At 42.8% G+C, this 21,113-nt stretch overlaps 1 protein-coding gene across 2 annotated transcripts in view; it reads right to left on the bottom strand.

Moving 5' to 3' along the window:
* Positions 1-6,021: 6,021 nt before the first annotated feature.
* ILRUN (inflammation and lipid regulator with UBA-like and NBR1-like domains) overlaps positions 6,022-21,113 on the bottom strand; it is a 30,932-nt gene continuing 15,840 nt past the window's right edge. Inside the window, exons 3-5 of one of the 2 annotated variants that reach the window (XM_075055379.1) lie at positions 17,884-18,081; positions 15,122-15,450; positions 6,022-6,316 (exon numbers count right to left, since the gene is read on the bottom strand). In XM_075055379.1, the coding sequence (XP_074911480.1) occupies positions 6,281-6,316; positions 15,122-15,450; positions 17,884-18,081 (563 nt within the window). In that variant the 3' untranslated portion in view covers positions 6,022-6,280. Of the gene's footprint in view, positions 6,317-9,656; positions 9,896-15,121; positions 15,451-17,883; positions 18,082-21,113 lie in introns of those variants that run through there. The other variant, XM_075055378.1, reaches the window with a different exon arrangement.

A 21,113-nucleotide genomic window follows, 5' to 3' on the forward strand; every position in this document is an offset into this window, starting at 1 on the left:
TAGCAGGTAGGAGGCGGGGGGGAGGGGAGGGGGAAGTAAGAAAAATCACAAAAACCTGCCCTTTTCTTCTCTGCTGCAGTTACAGCTGCTGCTCCTGGAAGGCAGGGCGCTTGCTGGAGCCCTCGAGCCCATGCCTGCAGGTACAAGGACATGCAGCGATGCTCTGGAGGTTTTGGAGCACATCCTGCACTTTGCTCTGCGGTCAGCCAGGCGAGCAGGGCACCCTCCAGCCAGAGGCGTTGGCAAAGAGGAGCACGGGCACGCAGTGAGGTCCGGGGAACGGTGCTGTTCGGTCCTGGGCACCACTCAGTGCCGAGCACGCCTTCCTCGCTGTAATTCATCGCACACAGCCCATACAGCAGAGAACATCCTCCTGCCTACTGCAGAATCGCTTCAGGGACCAAAAAAAGCTGCTTAAAACCAGAATTATTTTTATAACTTTTAATGGACAATGACCTGGTTCCCCTAAAAAAAATAAATAAGCAGAAAAAGCAAACCCAGTTAGTTCATAGGTGACTGCGGCAGCCGTTTGACTTGGCCTCCTGCCTTGCCACGCTGCACCGCACCCAGCCTCGGCGCAGGGATCACAGTGGTAGGATGATCTCCGTTACAGCAATCCCTCGAGTTATTTGCCTGCTCAGGAGATAGTATTAGAAGGTGTGATGGTATTGTCCTGTACTGGCAAACTTCGACAGGTTGCAACCCTAAAGACAAACAGATTCTTTCAAGCAAATAACTAGTCAATGAAAAGTTGGGCAGAGAGAAGGGGAGGCAATCCTAACCTACCCAAACAGATCGGTCTTAAAGCCACCCATGAGCATCAAGAGCTCAAGGGGTGCATTCTTTTCAAGGCACAAAATAAATACCCGTAGGCACAGGTAGCAGGATGTCTGTTCCCAGTAAGGCTTTCAGTCAAGCTTAAACAGCACATGAAAGCTCCAGTCATTTATTCAAATGTTAAAAGGCAAACCCAGCGCACACATATTCAGGCTTCTTGCAAGGATTAGTAACAAAGTCACATGTAAGCAAAAGAATGGCTTCAGCTAAGCTGCTCTACAATATAGTTTATATAGGCAAACGTTTGGGCTGGGTGCCCTGAGTGATAAGGCCTTACTTGGGAAATAGGATCAGCCCGAGATGACCATGCAAGTGCCCACCAAAGCAGAGACCTTCACATGCCCCCATCCTGGCATACAGGAACACTAGATATTCCCTTAGTGATTGTAAGGCAAGAAAAGAAAACAAAGAAAGTTCCTTCATTCAAAATTCCTCTCCTGCCTCGCCAAGAGACCCATGAAACAGCAGGTCTGATCTGTCGCTGTTTGAAGTCAGAAGCATCGCTGCATGCTGCGCCGAGGCTCTGAGTAACGTGCCAGGATGTAAATAAGCCACGCAAGGAGCATGTAAGGACCCGGCTGTGGCTGCAGCATTGCTTTGTGCTGGTGACCCCTGGATGAAGATCGTTAATTTTCCACTCCTCCTCGCACCTGCACCCAGACCTCTCGGTGCCACCTCCCCTCCTGCTTCAGCCCTGATTAGAGCTGGAAGGTGCCGGCAGCACTGTGCTGAGCTGGTGCTTACCTCCATCCCCTCCATCCCCCAGCTGGGGCACCGGCACGGTGCTGAGCCCCAGCCATCCCCTCGCGCGCACCAGCTGAGGACTGGTGCAGGCAGGAGACATGGCATTATTGTGGAGAAGGGACATCCTGTGTAACGAGGGACATCCACTGCCGACATCAGTGAACAGGTATAATCACATGTGGTAATGGTCCATACCAGCACCATGCACCCATTGCAGCCCCGGTGGGAATACTCCAGAAAGAGGTGCTGTGGTGAGCCCGCTCCCTTCTTCACAGCCTGTCCTCCCCCATCACCCTTCACACAAAAAAATTTGTATGGGCCTCTCGGCCATCCTTGTACCTATCTGCCTGGACTGGAAAGGTTGTTTGATAAACTCAGTATGCACTAAATTAATTTCAGTTTGTTTTTAAAGTGATTTGGGGTGAAGACAGGGCTAGAACTGCGGTTAAGGATACTATTCCTTAGTGTCTGGAAACACCCTGGAGATGGAAGCAAGCTGGGTACATTTAACTACAAGATGACAGATTCAGAAGTTTTTGCAGCTTCAATAAAACTCTCAACAGCTACAGAACATTTTTTTTTCTGTGTTAATTTAATCATACAAATATTCATTTATACATTAAGGAAAAAGCTTCCTTTATTTTTACCCCCAATGTGCTATCATAGGACTTCTCCCAGACTCAATGAGGCAACACACCATCCTGTTCTACACATGCACTCCCCCTGGAGAGAATAGACAGGCTGCAGAACCACCCACGCACTCACACACGAAAAAAAATTAAACACACAACAGAAACCCAGACGTGGGACAGCGTGCATTTCCTAACCCTGCAGACTCCAGCTGCTCTCAATGCCCATGTGCTCTCTGACTGCAACGGCTTTGCCCCTTGGTCGGGGAGCTGCATCTTCCAAACCTCGGAGGGGTCTGAATCCAACACTCCTGAGATATGGGCAGCAGATTCCAGCTCTCCCCACCCCCTCATGTGGCATTGCCAGTTTTGGGGAAGCCCTAGGGATGTCGTGCTGCAGTTTGCCTAGGCTGACAGAGGGTGCCTGGGCTGCCATTGCTCAAGTTGTATTAGTGATATGGTTCCACATCCTAAGTGGCTCACTTGACGCAGGGATCCATTTTAGAGACTGTCAGAGATGTTCTGCATTATCTTTTTTCTTCTGGAGGGATGGGGGGGTAAGGAAGACCTCTCTTTCCCTCCTTCTCAGGACTTCAGGACAGACTGGAGCCAGTTGCAGCCTCTCTGTCACTGCATCCTCCTGTACCACTGGGTAGCAGCCCCATCCCTCCCCCAGTCAGGAACACCAGCCTCACTGGGGTAACAGCCTCTTTACTGGTTCACCAGTCTCAACCCAGTATGGATTTCCTGCCATTTCTAACAGGCCTGAGTTCTACATGCATAACTCAGGTGGATTGGGTTATCCGAGCCACCGCACACACTTCAGGCTCACCAAAGTATTTGGCATTCAGCACTTTTGAAAAATCAGGCCATTTGTTTCATGAATCTGATGTTAAGACTCCATGACTTTGAATGCATCAGTCCTACAGACACCAATACAATCACAGTGCCCTGAAGTCACCTGGAAAAAGCTTTGCTGAATACATCTCAAATCCCCCTATTTAAAAGCTGGAAACCTGACAGCAAGAGCAATTTGAGGGCTGGCTGCACCGCTAAGCTCCAAGGAACCAGAGGAGATAAAACCACCTCTGGCCTCAGTGAAACAGTTTTTACTCAAGGAAAAACCCAGAGGTAGAGCAACCACTAATTTAAACATGCTTCCACTATCACAGCCAGGGTTACAACCCCAAGCCTCAAAGCATCAGAGCACTGTACGATCGTTTGCAGAGAGATCATTCCTGCAGACAAGAGCGCTCACGCTCAGCTACCTGGGGAAGAACGGTGATGTGAGCAGCAAGAGGTTGCAGATTTCAGCAGCAACTCGGATCTGGACCTGCCTTTCTTCACACCCTGGAGTAAGTGACCCTTGTCACAAGGACACCATGGACTGAAAAGACTCAAGAGGAGAGAGAATTCAAGTCTGTGCAGAACAAGTATGCCTTCTGAGTCGGAAAGCACATGACTACTTGGGGTGCATGCAAGGTTTTGGGGTTTTTTTTTGTTTGGTTTTTTTTGTGGTTTTTTTCAAAGAGAGGAAAATTCAGTCTTAGGAGGAGCACAAGAACACAAATGTGGTGGCCATTATATAAGGGAGGAGCGCATGTGGCTGACAGCAGAAGCAAGCCAGCATGGGGGTATCCGACTTCAAGGGTCTCCCCGATGCCTCAGCTGACACAAGGCAAAGGTTGCAGCACCAGCTATAACATACGGACTCAGATCGTAATTTCCGCCACCCTTCCATTCATAGCTGATAAAAGGAGCTAATAAAGATAAGGAATCACCTTGTCACTTGGACAAACAGCAGTCTCCAGTGTTTTTGATACCTTCAGAAGGGAAGCAGCAGTATTTCAAGAGGTGTGATGGTCGGGTACATGTTCATGCCTTCAGACCTTGTCGCTCAAGCCACCTGCTTGGAAAGGAGGGAGCGAAGAAAGAATCTACTTGCCTACACTACACTACAGTGATGCAAATCATTCCCTAGACTGAATGCTAAGAGGAGATAACCAATCCAAGGCAAAATGATGTTACAGGACAAGAGCCAAACACTAGAGCTGCACTGAGCACCACTTTCCACAGGTTCACTCTGGTTCTTAAGTCACCCAGCTCTAGAAAGCTGCTGAGACAGACCCAGGTGCTCACCAAAATGCAAGTGCAAATGGTAAGCAGTCCAAAGCCTGCAGTGCCTCTTCTATGCAGATAATTTCTTACGTCATACTTGTTTCTCCCAGCAAACAGATTTTTGAAGGGAGAGTTCAGGTAACAGTAACCTTTAACAGCTGAACCTCTGAAATACGAACAAAATTTATCGCCCAATTCTTCCTCTGATGGATACAAGGAACTCCTACTGTCCTCCTGAAGATCTATCTGTATGCACTAAGATAAGACAGTCTTGGTAGCTGCAACAAAAATGAATCCCGCATTCAAAACCAACCAAGAAAATACAACTAGTCAAGAGCAATCAGTGTAAAGCCACGCACCATGCAACAAGCCCGTGCTCTGCTCTGACAAGAACAAGAGCCTTCACTGCAAAGATCTGGAAGAAGGTTGTGGGAGCTTTGAGTATTACTGTATCTTTGGCAGATGGCTGTTCCAGCCTTGTTCACGTTTCCAAGTAAAATGGTGTCCCCTCACCTCGCCACCTGGCTCCCCTTCAGCAGGATCTGTGGTGACACAGCACTTAGAAATCCACCGCAGCACTCGAGGCCGTTCTCCCTCCTCTCACACTGGACTTCCCAATCCATAATTGGGGGAAAATACATTGGAGGAACAGCAGAGCAACCTGAATCTCTAGACAAGCGATTCCCCCCTCTAATACCAAGCCCTGGAGAGCCCATTTAGAAGTAGGAGCCTCGATGAAGCTACAAGCCAGGACTATAAAGGCGAATGAATACAAGGCGACAGAGTGGAATCCAGCTGATGATGCTAACTCTTGCTCTGCATTCAAAAATGCAATTAGCCTCTAAGCTAATACTTTATCATAGGAGAAATGAATGCAAACTTATACTCTATGAGAGATAGGAGATTCAAAATTAAAAGCACATGACTTTTGTAAAGCTTTGCAACTACTACCAAGTGAATTATAGCTACAGAAAAAAAAAGTTTCCTCTTGGCACAAGACTGATACACTTGCTTGGTTGCTCTAGGCACAGCTACTGTACATCAAGAGTTAACAAAAAGGTACTTTAAAATGCTAATCACATAGGACAGCTCTGGAACTTTAATAAATCCATTTCTTATTAATATGGGTGTGTATTTGTGTGTACTTCATGTACAAGGGGAAGGGAAATGAGCCCTCCATGATATCCTAGAAGTCCCAGAGTCCTTCTCTCCAACTTTGATACTGAGACCTGGTCTTCAGCATGGTTTCCAATGACATGCAGGACAACTGACAGCAACACCCAAACCAAAAGGGAAAAAAAAAAAAAAGAAGATTAAAAAGTTGGTAACTAGAACAGCAGATGATATTAAAAATGCAGAGCTGGGTACAGACCCAACCTGTCATTAAAAAATGTCCAACAAAAAGAAGTCACTGCACAAACCCCAGAAGATGCTAAGCAAATTCCCATTCGGTAGCAAGCAAAACACGACAGTTCCATAAAAATGCACGCTGTCCCTTATTTAAAAAAAAAAAAAAAGAACAAGAAACAAACAGAAATTAAACATTTGCTCAAACTACAACCGCTCTGTAGGCAAAATATTTTTTTTAAAGATGGCTTTTTCATTTTCAGTTTTTAAACTTCTTTTTAAGCTACCTAATTATGTGCCAGAATAATTTCTAAAAAAAAAAAAAAAAACCCATGGTGTTGGTATATTTTCTTTCTCATAGCATTTAACAACACTCCTGAAATCCAGCATTCACACATGCATACTTAGATTTTGTATTTTCCTCCAGAAACAGCTAGTCTTAAGTTACTGGGCTTTTGTTTTTTCTTCTTTATCCAGAACACGGAGGCAGAGAAGTGGGGGTCCATGTTGTGTCTGTCTGCCACATGAATCCCCCTCCCTCCCCCCAAAAGTCAGTTCTTTGTTAAATTCTCCTCTTGTCGATACCCGTTTTGTGTTTTTGTGTTTTAAGACTGTCCGAAGGGATAAGGACCGTGGAAACCCTGAAAGAAAGTTGGAGACATAAACAATTTCAATAGGCAAGAAAAAAAATTGATCAGTGTACACCTACAAATACTGACCATGCCATCCCAGTACTTCTAAACCAAATGCAACCCTCTACCCACCAATGTGACCAGTGTCGTCCAGCCTCATGAAACACTCCTAAAACGCAGGTTTCAGTGCTTGTAGCTGGTTTCCCCAGAGATGTCAGATGCTATCCACTTACCTCTTCAGGTGTTATTTAGGCCAGGTAATAGCCAGGTGTTACTGGGCCACAAAGTAACTTGTATTTTCTACACCAGAACAAAAATCCCCTACAGATGCTATAATACCTGCGAGGCCAAGCAACTGCAGTTTCACAAGTCTATTCTAAAGATTACAGCAAACAGTTAGTAAGATGCTGTAATCGGTAGAAGAGTCTATTTAAGAAAAAAAAAATTTTTTTCAAGATTTTCCATGTTCCCACAACTACCACTTTTGCTCTAAGATAACAATGTACATTTTGCTCAAGTGAAAATCAATGCCAACATTTAACAAAAAAAAAATTTAAAAAAATCAAAATGCTTACTACAGAATCCATTTCCCTCTTTTACATCCTGAAGTGAGTCACCTAAATGACAGATCTAGTAACAGGTCTCAAATTAACAGGAACTCCTTTCTGTAATTTCTATTGTTCAAATCAGCTATCCAGGGTTTCATCAGGAAGCAAAAGGAAGTGACCAACAGGCAGGCAAGAGATCTCCCAAGTCACAGGGATATAAAGTTTGTCATAACGATGAAGGTACAAACCACACACAAAATCCTTCTGTAAAATCCAGACACATACTCAGGTTAGAAGTGAGATGAGGAAGAAAAGCTCATTATATTTAATTCTCAAAGTTGGAAGACCATTATGCAAATGCTTTTTTTAAACAGAGTCCAGCTTGTTTCCAGTATGCTGATGAGTAAGACAGCTGAGAGCCCAATTTGCACAAAGCCATTCTCGGTCTTTAAGTGAAGCTCTGACTTCAGTTTTCACCATTTTGCCTTTAACAGGGCAAATCTCAAAGGAAACACTGTTTCCTGCATTTTCTCCTACAACTCTATAACAACCTCACTGCATGAGCCACAGAGCCATGAAACAATGAGTCTTTAACATGACTCATATAAAGTAAGTAACAATTTCATTAGCTTAAGCCCAGTTACAAAAACCCAAGTTCAAGAGCTCTGTTTTACACCTATGTTAAAAAGGAAGTGCTCCAAGAAGCCTGTAATCTCACCACAGCTGGTGAGAAAAAGTTAATTCTTTAGGATATATTAGGTGGCAAAATACAAGACAATGGTAAAATGAAGCATCTATCAGCAGCTCTCAAAATTCAACCAAGAGAGGAAGATTAGCAGACAATTAAAGAGGACATCTCATGAACTGCATGGGAAGCATGGAAGACTGGAAACTTGCTGTTTGCAGACAGAAATACATGCGAGTGATGGAAAAACAAACACACTTCTACCCTAGGAATATGCTGCACTCCCAGTTTGTAAAGCAAGCTTTTCAAAAGATAACACCCAGCAGATTCCAGCACAATAGTTCACCTCAGAAAGGAAAAGCTCCCAGCAAAATCAAGAGACTGACATATTCAACATTTCCAAAAAATACAGTCACTGAAACAGGGGGAAAGGGAAGAGCAGAAGAGAAACATTAAAATAATGTGAATAGGTGCACAAAAAACCTCCAAAGGACACAGAAGGAAAACGATGTTATAAGCAACATCCTAAGCAGTCTCACCTCAAAGGGGTTAAGCTCTTGTACTTCTTGCTCTACAAACAAAAACCAGGATTTGTTGCTGATTACCTGTACAGACACATTTGCCAGAATTTGCTTCATCTTTTAGTTACCTGCACATAAGGCTTTGTTTGCAGATACTGACTGGCAAGCACTCACAAGCCTCATGAGAGTGGTTTAAACATCAACTGCTCCCAGCTGCCTGCTCCCTCTGCCGGGGGCTACCGACTGCACATACCATAAACAGTTGTACCGTTTATGTATTTTACAGTTTACGTCACAGGCAAAACCTCACTGATTTAATTTGTGCATGCCATAAGCCAAGACATCTGTATCACCCCATGACATAAAAGAATTAACACAGTTAATCAGTACACAGTCCAGAGTCTTCAGCTTAAGTCAGACATGAGAACAGTCCATTAGTCTTTCTGTATGCAGAGAGAGACCCCATGAAGAGGCTATCAACCTTGTTTTCAGGGAAACCCTCTGGATCTTCAGATACTGTTTTCTGTAGCATCCAGTTTAAAGCTACACAATTGTGCTAATCATGTCAATTAAAAGCAGAATTTTGTTCACCTTCAGAGTGTCAGATTACTAAGTATATACAGCTTTGTACTGCTTGCTACACTGCACTTAACAGGCTGACATCACTAGATGAGCTTCTCTCATGAGCAATTCCATGAACAGTCCCAGAATCTGTGACCAAGGTTAGCTTCTCCTGATGCAATGAATTTCACCAAGAAGAAAAAGCCCAAAATCTTTGCTTTTGGGATTGCCACTCTTCACTGCAGTTCACTTACCCGTGAGATTTATTAGTGTACGTGAGAACTTACAAAATTAAAACACACCTCTTTCTTTTCTTTAAGATCAAGTGTAGAGTTGGTTTGACATCAGACCCTGAGCAAGAAACTCTTACTCCCCTTTGTGAAATGAGAACACCTTCTTTCTTCTTCCTCAGTAACTAACATGCAAGCTCTCTGCAGAGCAGTTGTTTCTCATTACATTTATTCAACATGCACAGTGTAATAGTGTCTTGATACCTGAAAACTTCAGTTACTGCTGCAATCCAAATAGCAAACTCCATTATGTGACATTTTCAGGAATAATTATCCCTTGTATGCAATATTTTACATCATAAACATGCAAAAATAATTCTGCATACAATGGCAGTTTTCCCGAGTTATTTCAACTGAAGAATTATTCATGCTATTTTTGGTGAATTCCCTTCTATTCTCAAAATGAGATGACTGTCTTCATGAAAAGCTCAGCTGCAGCTTTGCAGATTTACTTTCAGTTCTTCCAGTATCTTCCACAGAAGTAATTGCTAACTTGCTAGTGAAAGCATACTGGCAATTTATACAGATAAGTATGTGAGAACAGCGGACCGTGTTTTTTCAAGAAAAGACTCTACACGAAACTTACTGGTAGAAATTATCATTTGACCGCTGTATCTAGAAGGGAATTGAGACGTTTTGGAAAGTTAAAGGCCTTTGTAAATACTGAGCTCTTTAAATGAAGGCACCTGTGCTAGAAATAAAATAAAGATTAAGTTAATCTTTCATAAACCATCACAACACAGGCTTTCAAATAGCTATCTTTATTTCACCTTTGTGACTGAGTCAAGATCAATAAAAGGTACACTTCAAGAGAGACAGGAGTTTCTGATGCACGGCTGCAAAGCAATACAGGAGTCTCCCAGTGTACACTGACAGTAGCATCAGACAACACTACAAGTCCCCGTTTTCTCGTCACCTCCTGGGCCGCTCCTAGTCAGTGCTTCTCCAAACTACGCAGAGTTCTCTTGACTAACTTACGTAAACTGAACACAAACAGAAGAACAAAGTATTGAGCACTTTTTTTTTATTATTTTTTTTTTTTATTCCATGCATGCTGTGCAAACATGGCGTGGCAGTTAAGACCACCAGGAAGTTAAGAATCTTCTCACAGTGCAGCCACTCGTAGGGCTGGTTTAGATGCACATAGCTGATGAAGTACATGAGGGCTCAAGTACATGATTAAGTTACCATGCAACAACTTAGCTCTTGTAACTTAATCAATGGCGTGCTTTTAGTCTGCAGAGATAAAACAACAGGGAAACTGTTGGCCTGCAATGGAGCAAAGTTAAGCTAAAATCAGATTATCTCACATTTCCCACAGTCCAAAAGCACATGGACTGTTGGTTTTCATGGATGAGCTAACATGCAGCATCCAAACACATTAGTCTTTCACCAGATAAGCAAACCAGCTCATGCAACATCAGTTTAGCCTGCAGATGCTATGCAGCAGAGTGGCTGTCAAAGAGTAGCTATGGTAGTTTTGAGTTCAATGTTCTCCCACTTTGTTCTAAATGAATTTAACTATGTGGTAACTAGCCCAATTTGAAGCCCAGATACCAAGATGGAAGGAGCTTCTCTTCTACATGGAAGCAAACATTTCTGGGGCATCTTCCTTACCCACAAATATAGTTTGGTAACCAAATACTTTCCAGTGGAAAAATTTCTGTCTAGAGTTTAGAGGTACTCAAAAAATATGCAAATTGGAGTGCCCTGGTTTGGAAGAAGCACGCATCTAGAAGCAGCAGCAACTTTTAAACTCAGAGAGGGGAAGCCAGTTAAAGGCTCTAAGGATAGAGAGAGGTTTGGTTTCCCCGTACATATAGAAAGCTGTCAAGTAGCATGGATCAGAGTTCAGCTCCACACAGAATGAAGTAAGATGGTGAGCAAAAATACAGCAGGAAAAAAGGTGTTAAGATTTTAATTTTGTGAACTCCAAATATGCTCATATTTCAATGGGCTTTTAAGAGTAGCACAAGTAACAAACAGAACAGGTTAATACCAGACAAGCTGTAGAACGCCCTTTGCTATGGCGGTAACTATGCAAATTGTTCTGTACGGGCAAATATTTGCAGAATCAGAACTTCTACATGCAGTTTTCTGTATTACACAGAAAGCAGCAATTCCTCAATTCATATGGGCAACAGATTTGGATATATATATGTATATTTTATATATATAGGTGACAAGTACAATCTGAATGTCAGTATATGGCTATCCACTTCAGATCTTTTTAGACATTTAAACCTGTACGTTTCTTTCCTTAGTTAAGAAATTTAACTCTAATTCCCCAGGCACTGTATGACTGCATCTTGAGCTTTTAATGTAAAAGACTGTCACAAGAAAGCAGCAGTGACCTCGACAGTGTTGCTATGAGACAGGAGCGAGTAAATAGAAGGAAGCTATATTAGCCTCATCTCTCTCGAGAATACAGAGAGAAAGCGATTGCCAAAGAGGAGAATAAAATACCCATGCATGGGTATATCTGGACTCTAATACAGCTCATCCCTATCCTGAGATAAGCATCCTATCCTGCACTTAAGCACATCTTTAATTCTAAGAACATGCAAAAACTCCACTGGGAATAGATATAACAACATGCTTAAAGCAATGCCCTGAACACAGACCCTGATCTACAACCTTCCAGCAGTTTATTTGATTAGGTGAGCAGGGTGGACCCAGGGAAGGCGTACACTACAGCAGCAATAAAGATCACACTCAGTTTGTTTCAACCATACCACAGGTTTGATCTTATCTGCTTATAGGGAATTCAGTGTCTTGTTTTGGTTTTTTGCTAGGAAAGTTTGCTTCACTGAGCAGAGCATCCAAACCATGTACTCTATGCTGCTGTATAAAAGCATTTTGAATGTTTCCACATGTGAAACTGATAGACTTGTCTAATCCAGCAGCAGATGGCACGTCAGTGTCACTGAGATCCTGACTCCAATGGGGAATTTTAGAGGACAAGTCACACCTGCTCAGTTGCACCAGAGGGAGAACTAATACAGACAAGGTCTGGCAACTTCTAGTATGTTTTACAGCTGCAGATGCCAGAAACTGCTAGCTTTATCTCAAAGATTTCATAGTCTCATCCAAGTGCATGACTGGGGTTCTCCACAATCTCTTGGCAGAGAGGAAGCCTCCACAGTAATCTGAGAAATATTTAAGCGCTTATATTACTTCTAAATACAGGACATAGGCCCTTCTGAACACCTTAATTAGACCTTACCCATCCCCTTTGCTGTGTCTCACCATATGGTGTGTCAAACATGACTAGGGATTTACTCCATTCTCTGGGTACATGAAAGCAGACAAAATTATTAGAGGTCCTGCCCAAGATAAATAAAATCCAGGAATCCTAAGTGCAACTGCATAACCAACCCACAGTACTCTTTTGTCTGCTCCTAGAACTTGAAATAAAGCCTTTCACATCAATATTGAATCACAAGACAACAGCTTGACATGTAATAGTTTTCTTTCCCCCTCTCAAGCAGCAGAGTACAGGTCAAGTCCCCAGGGAAGTGGGGAAGATGGGCCAGATATAGCTTTTCCTAACAGGTACTGGAACACCATCTGCTGATCGGGTGGTTTAATACTTCTGACATCACCTCCAGTAAGACCTTTTCCACTTAATCTGAGCCCCAGCTGGGGATACTGCTTACACATCTTCTTTTCCAGAAGGATTTCCAGATTGCAGGAAGAAAGCATGCAATAGCGCTAGACCTACACCAGGGAAGGTGAGCATGTTCACCTGGCGATTTTAAACAAGACCAAGTATCTAGGATGTCAAACCTACTCAGATTTGTTCACTATAGAAACAGTATTGTACCAATGTGAATATTCAGTCTGTGGCAGAACGCCTGCTGCCCTAGATGGGAAGGGCAAGGCTGGAACAGGACTCTGATCTTCAGACCTACCTTAATAACAGCTTCCAAAGGAAAAGCTAACTTGTTTTTTTGTTAATGTCACAAATAGAAACACTGTAGTAGAGACAAAAACCCCTCAAAACCCAATGAACTTTCGCATACCCCACCCCATCTCCAAAAAGGACCATAATGTTATCCCTTCTGAAGCAAGCAAGAAACAAGATTTCTGCTTTTATCTCGCATAATCTACCTCAAATCCACCAAGAATCTTCTGTAAATACAAAAAGAAACAAAAAACCCAAAACAAAACAAAACAAAAAACGGGGGGGCAGGGAAGGCCACCTACCCTGCATCTGAGGTTAGATTATAATGGCTTATATCTCATAAGAGTACTGATCGTGAACTTTGGGTTACTAGCTAAACCAGCTTACTTAAATTTAGTGAAATCCTCTCTGGTAGTGCTTCACTCTCCTTTTTGGCTTTTCTCTTCCACAGCATAGTTGACCTTTGCTATGTCCTCTGCACCTCCAACAGGTATCAGTTTCTTACACCTATGTTCTTAGAAAAGACAAAGCATCTACTCCTCAGCCAAGAGAGTCTGTTGGTATGCTTTACCTCCCGGTGCCCACACCACTCTCCTCTCACTGGGAAGGGTAAGGATATATACCACTGGGAGAGACCTAGCGAAAACTGAAGGCCACGTTACTGCCAAAACCCCACATCCAGAAATTCAACACAGGAACTTTCTCAGAAGTGCATATATTAGCAGTTCCACATCTATCCACCTGCAAGTGCAAATCAACTACAAAGCAATTGCCAAGCTCTGCACTCAGAAAATAGGCAAGGGAAAAAAAAGCCACCTCCAGCCTAAAGCTGACCACCAAAAGTGGAACTGAATTTTCCCACCTAAATTAAACCTAGTATTTTAGCTATGAAAGGCTTAGGTAAGTCCACTATCTCACCAAAGCTGTACTTGATAAACGATTTTTTTATTTTCCATCTATTGATACACAGAGCTGTTACCAATCTTTGCTGGGATACATACAACAGACAGCTGCAGAGTGGCACTCCCCACCTGAAGCACCTGAGAGAAAGTTTATGCAGAGAAGCTATATCAGTATATAGACAGCCTCTGCAGTCAGACAATGGCCTGTCTTGTCTCTTCAGGGAATACCACTATCCACCAAACAACCACTAAAAGGCAGTGACTTTCAGTCACTGCTAATTCAGGTTGTATTTGAACTGATAGGTGAAAGGCTTTATTTTTCAATCATTTTGTAAGCCATCCATTTCACTTTTAGTGAGTGAGAATCTTGAAGCAGGAGCCAATACAGCTTATAGCAATTTATGTTTGGGGTGCCAAACACAAAAAAGGTTGTTGGTAGTCTGTCAAACAGTTAATCCCGTGCATGCCATCAGTAAAAAAAATGCATAGCCCTGGTGCAAAGTAGGTCACTAAAATATGATCCACTGGTAGAGGACAGGCAGTTCATCCAGTTAGGAACTAAAGTGCTGTAGGTGAACTAACATTAGGGCTTTATTAAGTCATTCAGCAACCAAGTGTTATTGTCCTACACAGCCTGCTTAAAGTACAGTAAAGCATTTTTAAAAGATTTTAAAAATCAAACTAGTTTGACATACGACAGTACACACCTACACATACTGGCTGCATTAACAGGTGGATTCTGAATTGTAAATAATCCTGCAATTCATTTTTCACACACAAGCAAATAAAAACAGTCAAAATATCACTCAGACTCATATAGCATCCACCAAGCAAGCTTTTGAGAGAGAATTTAAAGTAAAGATAATTTAAAAGTCACCTACAATTATAAACAAGACAAGGACACAGACAGGAATAGTCATTTGATTGACTGTTCCTGACAGGTAGCTTCTGGGATCAAAATGTTGAGCTCTGTAGTCTCCCCACACCAGCTAAAAAGAAGTTATCTGGTTAATCTTAGGCTTTGGGGGTGTGGTTATTTTGTACATAATTTTGAAAAGAGAAAACTCAGGAGCACATCTAGAGAGATATTTTGACTTATTTGCACACGCAACTGGAGCAGGCTCCAGCCACTAATAGTTACAGCACCCAGACAAGATTATATAAATTTTAAGAAGGACTTGAAGCAAAAACAAAAAGGTGGATCTGGTAGAGTCTATCAGAGGCAAAAATATTTTAATATAACATGAGGAGTTGGCAGAGTCAGACAGTCAAATTCAAAACCTTCCTTAGCAGGTCTGGCAGAAGCAGAAGGGAAGGGCTTTGCAGTTTGTAACGAAGAACTATTACATACATCACAGTCTCATCACCTACCCATTCTCCTGTTCTCCCAGGGCACCTACCTTACTGTATGTCACTACCGACAAGTTGTTCGAGTGACTGCTGGGGGAGAGATTTACAGAGTTTTGTGACAGTCCATTCTGATCTTGTTCGATTTGGTCAGGAGCAGGCCCCCATGTGTTTTTGCTGATTGTGCCTAGCTCGGAACCCCCAGGGTCTTTTAGGTTGTTTTCATCTGGTTGCCTGTTCTTCTGTGGAGAGGCGAATGGGTTAAAGTTTCCTTCTACCTTGCGATGTGGTTGCGTGTTGAACTCTGTTTCAAAGGATGACAGCTGCTGTGTTACACCTAGAAGTCCTCCAACTTCCACACTGAGGATCACCCAGATGACATCTGTTGAAAAAGAAAGACACTCGGGTTGTCACTAGATGAAGTTTATGAAGAAGGGGGCAGAAGGAAAAAAACAGAACATGAATTCTATCCTTTACAACAGCAAGAAAAAAGACTTATTGTTTAAAATACATTTTTATGAAGCATCAGTAGTACTGGTTAAACCCTAATTTAGTGTCCAATCTTTCAAGAAAACCAGGCAAGTTCTACTCCTACTGAACTTACATGAACCAGCTAAGAACACACAAAAAACAAACTGACATGACAACTTGAAGCTCCATGCTTCAGATAACCAACAGGATGCACTGAATAAAATAAAACCTTAAATGACTTTATCTAAAGCTACGCAGCAAGACTGACATGAAAGCCAGAAGATATCACTGCCAATCTTCTACTCTGACAGTAAAGAAAAGGCAATGTTTTTTGTTTAGCTTTGAAAGGCTTGATTATTAAAATAAAACAACAAAAGGGTGACTTAGAAGGTAATTATGTTTATGACAATTCACTGCAAAATATCTCCATTCCAGTTCCAAAACACTCAGAGTAGGTGGATAAGATACCCAGGCCTGGCAGACTATTACACTAATTCGCAAACTATTGGTTAGAATAAGAAACATATTTACAGTTCTTTCTTAATGCGTGTCTGTCTCTTGTACATAGATAACATTGTTATTTTACTTACCATTTCATTTACACGTCATGCAAACATTCTGGTCTATTTACATAAATACATTTCTTGGTACATAGCCAAATTCAGTTTTATTGTCTTTTTTTTTTTTCCCCACCTCTCCATTAAATGTGCTCCAGTTTTGTTTTGCTGCACGGAGAGTGAGAATTAAAAAGAACAGCAACAATACCTTATCTCATCTCAGCAGATCTAATAACAGCACCTCATGTCACATGTAATTGTTTCCAGGTTTTCTGCAGTCAAGTGCTAACCTACAAGGGGCTCTTTCGTGCTACCACTGGTGGCCTGGGGGAAGAGACAGCAGGTACTTTTGCTGTTCGGTTTTACCACCATGGCTTCTCAAGCAGCATTAATTCACTGAAGCTCTGCTTCCAGTCCCTCCCCGGGTTTAACAGGGCTGGGCTCATTAGTTTGCATTTTACGACCCAATCAAAGACAGTGGGATTTTACCTTACAAAACTACGACTTGCTTAAGGACCCTCAGCACCCTGCCAGGGCTGTAACCCCCTTACAAATACCATTAAGGCTCCACAACAGCCCACCCCGACGCCCACCCGCTGCCCGCTGACCCCTCCCGCGGCCGGGCCGCGCCGCCCGCAGGCGGAGCGGCACCGCGGCGCCCCCTGCTGCCCGGCCGCGGTGCAACGCTCGGCCCGGCCGCTCGCCCCGGTGGCCCCGGTGCTACCAAAGCCGTGCCGGGATGAAAAACCACCGGGCGACAGCCCCGGCCACTTGCCAGGCCCTCACACAGCTGTTGGGCCTAACCTCCGGGGGACAGCTAGCATAAAAGCCATTAATTAAATCGCAGGGGAAGGGCACCTTTGACTCGAAGCTCGGTAGCCAAAGGGATTTTAATTTGTAGGTCAAAAATGTGCAACTTCAGGAGGTTTAGGAAGATCTTAAACTGTCGGCAGCTGGGAAAACCTCGGCTTTAGAAACACACAGGCCTGTGGCAGGCAGTGCAACCTGAACAGGCCTTTCAGCCTGTGCAGAGAAATTTATCCCCCTTCTTCAGGGACAAGCTACATCCACTTGCAACACCAGAGTCATACGTTTACTGACAATTCTGCCAAAAACCCTGTACTTCTTTCTGAGCAAAGAGTTATTTTTGATTGCGAGTGCTAACATCTCTCACTCAAACCCGTGTAACTTGGGATACTCCCAACTGCCAAAACAGACACAAAGATGTTCACAGTATAAACTAAAGCTGGCTAAAAATGACAAAGTCTCCAAATGAATGAAGATGTCGGTGGCTCAGGCTGAGGCACCAGGCAAAATATCAGAAAGTGATTTTTAAACACAGAAAAATGGTTCACAGTAGATGCACCAAATTACTGTATTAAAACCTGGGCCTTAACTTCTCAGATGAGGTTTTCACCACTTAAATAGATTTTATGCTCGTATGCAGTTCACGATGTTCAGAGCTGGAAAACTGGGAAAGAATCCCGACAAGGACCAACTGGGAAAGAGTCTCCAGGAGAACTGTGGAAGTCCCTTTGTTTTTCAGAGCTTTGTGTAATCTGCAATTTGTTCCAGTGTTTAGAAAACAGTTCTGTGCTGACCAAGACAACAAAGCAGCTCACTTGATGTTTTCTCTGTTTTCTATATTTAGTCTCAGAGCTGGCAGACCTCTACCTTCACCATGTGGTTATCAGGAGAGGATCTGCAAGGGGCCAGGAGTGTCCATTTTGTCTGCAGTGGGAACACCATGAAGAAGAGCCTGAAGTTCCGGAAAAGGGATCACTCACCTCCGTAATAGAGTCCCGTGGCGGTGCACATTCGCCACTGTCCCTGATACATTCCTGCTGTGCTGGGGCTGCACATCTGAACGCTGACGTCTGCAATCTCCTGGGGCTCCAGGGACCTGACCATCACCATGTTTACGTGGCCAAATTGGTCTCCCCCGACATACTTCAGACAAACCCCCGGGGGCCACGCCTCTGTCCCTGGGATTAAACAGAAGAAAGAATTACTGACAGTGCACCAGGAAAAGCTTTGTGTCTGTTTGTGTAAGACTGGATGAAACATGCTTATTAAAACAGTTGTGCAATTGTTGAACAGTCAAAGGAATACCAAGATACACATAACACAGCCAGCAATGGATGCTGAAGAAGAATACAGTTTTCAGACAAGGCTTAACTGGTCCATTCTGAGACCAGCAGGACAATTTGTATTTCTGTTTGAATAATCTCTAGGTCTTCTTTGCACAGAAAAATTCGCAAAGTCACAGTGTAACAGCTTCAAAAGCTTCAAAAAACCCCCAACATAACTGACACGCACATATATTTTACCAATGATAGACAAAGATGAGGTCAGACCTAGGGGTGGTTGTTACCCCCCCCCCCTTCTTTCTGCCTCCTTACATGCAGCTCCTGAGCCTTGCGACATCAAAATACATGTTATTAACACAAAGAGCTAGAAACATTTTCTTTCAGGGTTTCATTCTTTTTTAGGCCTGTTAGCAGTCTCAAGAGGAACTAATAGTTTGAACTATAATTGAAGAGCTAGTACTATTTTCTAAATGCATTTATTTCCCTTCTTGCACCAACCCTTCTCTCAGCCTTGTGCAAAGGTAGAAAAGATTGTGAACATGGGATTTATTTGTGGAGATCAATGTTTAGACTGCAGATACTGGGACTGACTGCATGACCTGGCAGTCTGTAGAGATACAGAAAACAGTTACTGCATGCAAGCACAGCCATCTTCGCCAAAGATAACAAGTACTGGGACTGACAAAAAGAAAAGTGCTTCTGAGACTTGTGAAAAATCAGCTTAGAGTAATTTTCTTCTGCTTCTTTCCCAATAATGTGACATGACTAAGCCAATGACTTTAAGAATACCTCCTGCTTGGTTAAGGACGATGGAAACAGCCAAGGAAAGCCTGAACCACCAAGAAGCTTGGAACCACTCTATATTTGGTCTGAGATGAGAATGGTGGATGCTGATCTGACCTTAGGTTAAGGTTACCCCAAAGAGCACCCTTTGCAACAGCTTGTCTTCTGATTTAATCCCTATGGATACTTCAGTGAAGACGTGGCAGGGACTGGTTTTCTAGTCTAGTCCTTATTTCTGGAATTCACAATCTAGCAGGGAAAGCATGACGTGAGCAGGTAAAGTGGGATATTCAGAGTGGGGGATGTATCACTACAGTTGGAAACAGTGCTGAGATAGGGAGGTCTCTGAAAGAGGAGCTGAGTGACTAGCTGACCTCAGACTATGGCATGTGGGAGTTGAGTATGAAGTCTCATCTGAAAAGGTTGGCAGCCGAGCAACATGGTTTAGTTTAAATAATTTATGTGATTTTTATCGGTTTTAATGGCTTTAGGCTTGCAAGGTGCCTAGAACACTGCAACTGATAAGCCCCATAAAATGAAATGATGATTATGTCATTCTATTTCAGTACACTCATCTCTCAGGAGATGGTAAATTGTAGTAACTGTCCTGCAGAGCCAGCAGCAGCTGGGGGTAGAGTGGGAAGAGGAAATAAGTCTGTTAAATCCTGCTGCTCTTTCAGCAATGGTTCTACTATACAAACTGGTCTTTTGGCAGAGAAGCCAAGCGCCGTCCTGGAAGGTATCAGAGCAGGGTATTAGTTTTTAATAACACATATGAAAACCTGACTGAACCTAGGTTACTGCTTGCCTGCTTAAAACTGACAATCTCTCAGAGCTCTGCTTGTCATACTCGTCAGACACTAAATGCTTCAATGACACATGCCTCAGGTATTTCGTGTTCTAGAACTGAAGTCATTTAATCAAGGGTTCCTGTAGAGCTGTTAAAAACCTTGGCTTTGCTTCAGTTATCTACTTAACAAGCAGATATTATCTGGAAACACTATAGTCCTTTGATATTATACCTTAATTAAACCATAAAATGGTTTTAAAATGCTACGGTCCTCCTTAAACTGCACAGTCATAACACTGTATGTGAAGTTGCATTTAACTAAAACATGCCTCAACAGCATGGTCTTAACAAGATCTGGCCTCCAGCACCACTGTCAGAGTACAGATGTACATTTTAAGAAGTGAGATTTTAACCCACACAGAAGCCAAAACAAATGTTGGCCTTGCCAGGAACTCATAAGTCAAGATTAACTCCCTTTCCTCATTTTAGAAGGCCCATGGATTTCAGAAGGTCAAACATTCCAAGAACAATGAAACATTGCTTGAACTATGGTGTTAAATTAAGGTTGAATTTGCATGCAGGAAAGAGTACATCAGAGGAACAAGAGAGGAAGGAGTCTGAAAGGAGCAAGATAGGGGTGTAGTCATAATACATGCAAATTAAGATACTAACAGTGGAGAAACAAGACGTGTCAAACTTATTACATTTGTAAGACCTGTATTTGAGACGGTTATAAAAAAATTGCCAGTCAATTTTTCACATTACTGGAGTTTAAGCAAGCTATACCTGTCACCTTTCCATTGAACTAAGTCAAACAAATGTAGGCAGAAAAAGTAAACTGAAATAATTAAGACCTTTCTCTAGAATACAGTCTCTATAAATTAGTGCTCTTAAACACCCCCCCCCTTCTCACCTCTCATGTCCTGATGAAATACTCCCAGATTTTTAGTATGGGTTTAGTCTCTGTTATACTTTGATATTCAGCACAAATCTGTACAGCACTCGAGTACTGCAGTTATCTACAAGTAGGAATACTAACACAGCTGAATTTTACTCATGATGATTCATGATATTATACCTTGTTGTGCCATCATTCTTCACAAAAGTGCAAGCAGGTCAATTAAATTCAGACACACAGCTTAAACATTCATGCAACATCCTGTCATTGCAACACTTGAAGACAAGGTATTCCACTTTACATCCATGGATCCTATTTTTCTCTCTGACTACATCCCAACAGATCAGGCTCTGAGAATGTATTTTGCCTAATCTCACTTCCTGGATTCCAGTCACTGTTTTGACTTATTTCATACTGGAATGTTGTCTCTCCAGCCTTGCATCCTCTCAGCACACA

Source organism: Buteo buteo, chromosome 23, assembly GCF_964188355.1.
Source record: "Buteo buteo chromosome 23, bButBut1.hap1.1, whole genome shotgun sequence".
NCBI classification, from domain to species: Eukaryota; Metazoa; Chordata; class Aves; order Accipitriformes; family Accipitridae; genus Buteo; species Buteo buteo.